Source organism: Octopus sinensis, linkage group LG26 (assembly GCF_006345805.1).
Source record: "Octopus sinensis linkage group LG26, ASM634580v1, whole genome shotgun sequence".
NCBI lineage: Eukaryota > Metazoa > Mollusca > Cephalopoda > Octopoda > Octopodidae > Octopus > Octopus sinensis.
In genome coordinates this window covers 3,057,244-3,064,873 of record NC_043022.1, presented here as the reverse complement: position 1 = coordinate 3,064,873, position 7,630 = coordinate 3,057,244, and the positions used below count along the sequence as shown (strand labels likewise).

At 39.2% G+C, this 7,630-nt stretch overlaps 1 protein-coding gene across 1 annotated transcript in view; it reads right to left on the bottom strand.

The window, feature by feature from the left end:
• Nucleotides 1-349: 349 nt before the first annotated feature.
• The window catches only part of LOC115224766 (serine/threonine-protein kinase TAO1), a 141,252-nt gene continuing 133,971 nt past the window's right edge, over nt 350-7,630 (bottom strand). The window contains exons 9-11 of the mRNA XM_029795674.2: nt 6,543-6,728; nt 3,957-4,106; nt 350-831 (exon numbers count right to left, since the gene is read on the bottom strand). Coding sequence (XP_029651534.1) covers nt 754-831; nt 3,957-4,106; nt 6,543-6,728 — 414 coding nt within the window. The 3' untranslated portion in view covers nt 350-753. The remainder of the gene's footprint in view (nt 832-3,956; nt 4,107-6,542; nt 6,729-7,630) is intronic.

Sequence of the window (7,630 nt, the reverse complement as noted above, 5' to 3'; positions counted from 1 at the left end):
GAGTTTGTGCAGATGTGTATGTGCTCTCGGGTTTTGCTGATGCTTGATGTGAGCCCACCAGCAAATCTTATTTTGGAAGGGAAAATTATTAGGAATCAATAACAACAGATAGGGTGGTGACAGGAAGGTGAACAACAACGACAAGAAAACTATTATAGCGATTCAAGAAAAAAAAAAAAAAATCAACAAGATTGTAAAATAATAATATTAGTTAATTAATTCTCTAAGTAGCAACTCAACTTCATTAAAAAAAAAAAACACAATTAGGGAATAAAATAAGGGGGGAAACAATAATGGATAAAATTCTTTTTTTTTTAAATTAGGGAGTTTTGTTTTGTATTAAAAAAAAAAAAAAAAAAAAAAAAAAAAACTCTTGATAATGTAACGATTCAGGGATCAAAACGAGCTGTGAAAGGGAACAAGAGGAGGAAAAGAAATGCCTAGGATATGCAGGGGATGCAATAAGAAGCCGGAACTACAGAAAAAAAAAGCTTTAACCAAACAACAGACGTCTACAACTATTATAGCTGTACATGCTCCGAACAGGGAATGAACAACATCTGTAGTGCCAGCATAGCCTGTGTGTCAGATCTCAGCTCAGGAGGAGAGGAGGAAAGAGAGAGAGATAGAGAGGAAAGAGGTTTTTTTTTTTTTTGGAAGACAACAACAACAAGAACAACAACAACAACTGGGCTTTTGACAACATCCAATAGAATCACTGACAGTGGTCTGTGCAGTACCAGGAGGATGTACTTAGGAGCAGCTTACTTGGTCTTTTAGGTTAGATGAACATATAGAATGGCGTGCCAGGAAGTAATTTGTCCACTTATCCTGGAAAACAAGGGTTAATCAAAGTTAAGTTAGGCTTACAGTCAAGAGATTGAACGGACACCAGACTAGGGATATTAGACAGACAGGGGCTGGTGTGTATGTGTACAAAGGAATCGGAGCAATTTAATAATTTGTTGAGGGGAGGGGGAGATTTAAAACTTTTAAAAAATAAAAAATTTTTTTTAAGGCACAAGGCCTGCAATTTGGGTTAGTCGATTACATCGACCCCAGTATTTTACTGGTACTTTCATTTATCGACCCCCTTGGAGGGATGAAAGGGCGAAGTTGACCTGGGTGGCATATGGAACTCGGAATGCAAAAAAAAAGAGGTGGAAGAATTACCACAATGGTAATTTTGTCCGACACTTTAACAATTCCGCCAGTCCACAATACCATTTTCATAAGGCCAGCTAAGAAGCAGATTATTTTCATTTTCTTCTCTTCATTTTTTTTTTAATCTTTATCATATTCGTAAAAATTATTTGTTTTTAAACATTATTTATTCATTTTTTTTCTAATTTATTCATTATTCTAATACATTAGATAAAGGGTTTGACAAAGAAAAATATTTACGAGAACTAAATCCCTAAAAACATGACATCAGCATATTACTGTTATTACAATTTCAATAATATTTTATTGTGTTTGTACCGAGAGTAAACTTGTTTCTCAGCAATTCTAGATAAAATAATCTCAACAGGAGAAAATATAATTTTCATTTTAGGTAAATAAAGAAAAATAACAAAAATACTATAAAGCTGTAAAAATAAAATTATTTAGAAAATAAACTTCCATCCCTTTGCCTGTCCAAATCTTATCATGTGATAAGAAAGGACAGGCAAAGGGGTTTAAGGAGGGAAACAGATATTGAGTGACTCGAGCTCCACAACATAAGTTACTCAAGTGAGTGACTCAAATTCCATAGTGTGAGTTAACCCTTTGCCTGTCCAAATCATTTCCCTAAGTTTCCCCTAAACATCCATGCTTGTTTCCAGATTTTTAGTTAGCCCTTGTCTCATAGGTTCTGTGCAATATAAAACTTTCCAAAGTCCTAAGTTACTCTGGAGGTTGAGAAAAAAATAATTGGGAATGTGTGTCAGATATGATGCCAGGGACACCAGGGAAATATGTCCTAAGTATCATGTGATAAGAAAGGACAGGCAAAGGGGTTTAAGGAGAGTAACAGATATTGAGTGACTCATAGCATAAGTTAGCCCTTTGCCTGTATAAAGCATTTTTATTTTTCTAAGTTTGTCCTAAATATCCGTGTATATTTTCAGCCTTTTTGTAAGCTCTTGTTTCGTACATTCTGAGTAATACAAAGCTTTTTTTTTTATAAGGCCCAAGTTATTCTGGAGGCTGTAAAGAATTGGGAATGTGTATCCTAAATGATACATAGATATCAAGGAACTTTGTCCTGTGTATCACAAGATACCCAAGACAGTTAAAGGGTTAATTTAATGGGCAATGTTTCCCCACTGCCCCAAGGTTCATGTATTGAATTGAAGAAGGTACAACTCCCATCCTTGAAAATATAAATATTATGAAGTCTGTTCTGGGTGAAGATGATAAAACCAAATAAAGCTGAAAGACGGTGGAAGCTCCTTATTGTGATCACTTTGGGAGAGACCCTTCTATGCACCAATAATCAGCTGATTACATTAAGCAGAGAGTAAAACAGTATCATAAGCAGTGATTATAATAAGTGGCTTCCACTTGATGAATAGATTCTCTTCAACATATTTAGTTGTATTTTCTAGAGTTTGTAGTGAATTACCATGTTAAAGACACATAGCAAGGAGAATAACAATTCTACTGGACCCTATTTTCCTGGCAAAAAAAAAAAAAAAAAAAAAAAAAAAAACCCCAAACATTTCCCATTCTTGCTTAGTGGTTGTATGGTTAAATATGTCCAGATACAGAAACACTGGCTCTTCAGAAATATTCAAATATCTTCATTTATAAAACTACCCAACTTACGATGATACAAAGCAGAATATATATATATATATATATATATATATATATATATATATATATATATATATATATATATATATATATATATATATATATATATATATATATATATATATATATATATGTGTGGAGGCGCAATGGCCTAGTGGTTAGGGAAACGGACTCGCGGTCGTAGGATCGCGGTTTCGATTCCTAGACCGGGCGTTGTGAGTGTTTATTGAGCGAAAACACCTAAAAAGCTCCACGAGGCTCCGGCAGGGGATGGTGGTGATCCCTGCTGTACTCTTTCACCACACTTTCTCTCACTCTTTCTTCTGTTGGCCTGCTCACTTAGCCAGCGGGGTGGCGTCATTCGAAGGCTAAAACAATGCAAACGCATTGTGACCAGTGATGTGTGACAACATCTGATGGTCTGGTTGATCACATGATATATATATATATATAAGTGCTTGTGTGTATAATCATACATAAGATGGTTTTCTAAATTAAAATGCTTGTATTTCTGAAGTTAGTATGCATGTGTATGTAAATATATGTTTTTCATACACACATACATATGAATTTTTCATACATACATAAATAAGATTTTCATACATAAATATATATGTAACTTATATAGTAGATATATAGAATGAAAATTAAGCTATTTCTCTGTAGGTTGAAAAAGAAGGCGAACAGCCTTTACCGATTTTCGAGCCTTATTGACCTCTCATCAGAAGTGTTTATATCAATTTGACCAATCCCAGAGAAACAAGCAGTTAATTTGCTTATGTCCTCGACAATTCAAGCAGCTACATTTTTTTATACACTCATTCAGGCAAGTTTTTCATACATACATATGCGTAAGTATATATGACTGAGGATGATAAAAGGAGAAAAAAAAAACAGAAATGAAAATTCAGACACTAAAAAGAAAATATACCAATTAAAAAGAAATAAAATAAAAGAGTAAAATATGATGAAAGGCAAAGTATGTAATGGATGTGTGGGGGGATCACATGTGGGGTCTATATGAAAACATCTTCAATATCATAAAAGGTATTTTCTCTCATGAAGCCTTGAAAAAAAAATTAATGGATGTCAATGGAGAGAGAGAGAGAGAGATAGGGTGGTGGGGTAGGAGGAAGATGTCGTGGTATACTTACACTGTGATCTCTTGAGAAACTGAAATGGTTATCATCAACGCTAGGTCCTGGAAGACTGTTCATACTGCTACTGCGGCTACTTGTACTGATACCACTCTGGTGACTGGCTATACTATTGGACTTACTACTGTCAATCAATGTATCATCATCCTGCAAGGAAGCAAAACAAGAAATGACTTCTTTTTCAACCCTCCACCGTCCAGACTCCTCCATCAAGCGTAACCCCTGTTTATTCCCCATCGTTTTCAATTAATCGTGCATTATCTCATGGCTTTACTCTTACTCTCTTTTACTCTTTTACTTGTTTCAGTCATTTGACTGCAGCCATGCTGGAGCACCGCCTTTAGTCGAGCAACTCGACCCCGGGACTTATTCTTTTGTAAGCCCAGTACTTATTCTATCGGTCTCTTTTGCCGAACCGCTAAGTGACGGGGACATAAACACACCAGCATCGGCTGTCAAGCAATGCTAGGGGGACAAACACAGACACACAAACATATACACACACATACATACATATATATACATATATACTCTTTTACATGTTTCAGTCATTTGACTGCGGCTATGCTGGAGCAGCGCCTTTCATCGAGCAACTCGACCCTGGGACTTATTCTTTTGTAAGCCCAGTACTTATTCTATCGGTCTCTTTTTGCCAAACCGCTAAGTAACAGGGACATAAACACACCAGCATCGGTTGTCAAACAATGCTAGGGGGATAAACACAGACACACAAACATATATATACATATATACGACAGGCTTCTTTCAGTTTCCGTCTACCAAATCCACTCACAAGGCTTTGGTCGGCCCGAGGCTATAGTAGAAGACACTTGCCCAAGATGCCACGCAGTGGGACTGAAACCGGAACCATGTAGTTGGTAAACAAGCTACTTACCACACAGCCACTCCTACGCTTTGAGCTAATTGCTTTATTTTCACAATGAGACACTAAACGATATGTAGGACAGGCTGGATCTGTCTGGTTTGAACATTTGGCCAGTTTAAATGGCAAAGGGTTGAACCTTTACCATCCAGATTATTCTGTCAAATGTAATATTCATTTGCATCATTTTGAATCCTGCATTATTTAATAGCTTTAAAATTTTGATAAGTTAATTGTTTCTTTTTAGAATGACATTGCAGAGCAGGTATGAGCACCACTGTTGGTGCCACGTAAAAAGCACCCATTGCTGGTGCCACGTAAAAAGCACCATTGCTGGCGCCACGTAAAAAGCACCATTGCTGGTGCCACATAGAAAGTACCACTGCTGGTGTCATGTAAAAAACACCACTGTTGGTGCCATGTAAGAAGCACCATTGCTGGATCCATGTAAAAAGCACCAATGCTGGTGCCACGTAAAAAGCACCATTGCTGGTGCCATGTAAAAAGCAGCATTGCTGGTCCCACGTAAAAAGCACCATTGCTGGTCCCACGTAAAAAGCACCACTGCTGGTGCCACGTAAAAAGCACCACTGTTGGTGCCACGTAAAAAGCACTACTGTTGGTGCCACGTAAAAAGCACCACTGCCGGTGCCATGCGAAAAGCACCACTGCCGGTGCCATGTGAAAAGCACCACTGCCGGTGCCACGGGAAAAGCACAATTGCTGGTCCCACGTAAAAAGCACCACTGCTGGTGCCACGTAAAAAGCACAATTGCTGGTGCCACGTAAAAAGCACCACTGCTGGTATCACGTAAAAAGCACCATTGCTGGTGCCACGTGAAAAGCACCATTGCTGGTGCCATGTGAAAAGCACCATTGCTGGTGCCACGTGAAAAGCACCATTGCTGGTGCCACGTAAAAAGCACCATTGCTGGTGCCACGTGAAAAGCACCATTGCTGGTGCCACGTGAAAAGCACCATTGCTGGTGCCACGTAAAAAGCACCATTGCTGGTGCCACGTAAAAAGCACCATTGCTGGTGCCACGTAAAAAGCACCATTGCTGGTGCCACGTAAAAAGCACCACTGTTGGTGCCACGTGAAAAGCACCATTGCTGGTGCCACGTGAAAAGCACCATTGCTGGTGCCACGTAAAAAGCACCATTGCTGGTGCCACGTAAAAAGCACCATTGCTGGTGCCACGTAAAAAGCACCATTGCTGGTGCCACGTAAAAAGCACCATTGCTGGTGCCACGTAAAAAGCACCAATGTTGGTGCCACGTAAAAAGCACCACTGCTGGTGCCACGTGAAAAGCACCAATGTTGGTTCCACGTAAAAAGCACCCTGTACACTCTGTAAAGTAGTTGGCATTAGGAAGGGCATCCAGCTGTAAAAACCCTGCCAAAACAGACAATTGGAGCCTGGTAAATTGAAACTTCAAACATGAACTCTACCCCCTCAACAGAGAATGATGACCATAGCAATAGCATCCACGCTACAGCAGATGACTGCCGGGGCGGATGTGGTCAGCATTCATGTGGGACATGGTGAACACCCTGGCCAGAGGCAGATTAATCCACCCCAGGTGAATGCCTCTGCATGTACACTTACCCCCAATGCTACATCAACAACAAAAATACTTTTATGAAACAGAAACAGAAGAAACAAGCGCATATTACCCGAGGGCCGTGGCACAATTACCTGAGAAGAATCATCGGCAGACGGCTCCCCAGTTGAATTCTTTGCCTCATCGTCGTTATTTTCCACCATCAAGATCTTTTTCATGCGTCTATACTGGAGATTATCCAGTTCTCGAACTGCATCCTTCGTTCGGAAAATCAAATCTAAAATCACAGTATTCGATCTGGGTGTATTGACAAACTGATGCTGGAAAGGACGAAAGGGAATTCAAAACAATTAAGGATTAATTAGAAGCAAGAACAATCAACAGCAAAATTAGTAAATTTATACATATGACATTTTAGTTCTGCCACAGAGACAATATCTGTAGTTTTGCTGACATGATTAAAGGTACACAGTCCATACTAAAGTGCAAATAGGCTACAATAAACATTCTGCTCAATACCGCAGATTTGCTTGTCAGTTGCTTGACCATAACCAGGTGAGCATCTTCAAAGCCAAAGCCACAATTGCTCACCTACATACGACTCTTATAACAATACATGATGGAATGTAATAGATACAGTACAAGAAAGATGCATAATAATACATTCCACAGAATACAAGACGGGATGTATAACAACACATGCCAAGGGGTTCTCAACCATTTTTACCAATTTTACCCATTGATTCCTATTTTACTCGGTGGACCCCCATAGCTACTCTCTTTAATGACATGCATAAGATCTGGTCATCAAATCTAAGTAGAGACTTCAAACTTGAAATCTTCAAAGCCACAGTCGAACCAATTCTACTATATGGCTCAGAAACCTGGACGTTACCAAAGAAGCTTGAGAGGCGGTTGGATGGAACCTACACTTGCCTCCTTATGAGAGCTCAAAATCTCTCGTGGAAGCGCCAACCAACCAAAATGCAAATATATGGGAAACTACCACCTGTATCATCTCTTGTGAAAGGTAGGAGAGTCCAGTTTGCTGGACATTGTTGTAGAGCTGAAAAAGAGGTAATTCCTACTCTCCTCCTCTGGAAGCCATCTACTTGCAATACCAGAGGGCGCACACTCTCCTACCCTGATGTAATCTCCATGGATACAGGCATCCAGCAACAGGACCTCCGTAATGCCATGATGGACCATGAAGTCTGGCGTA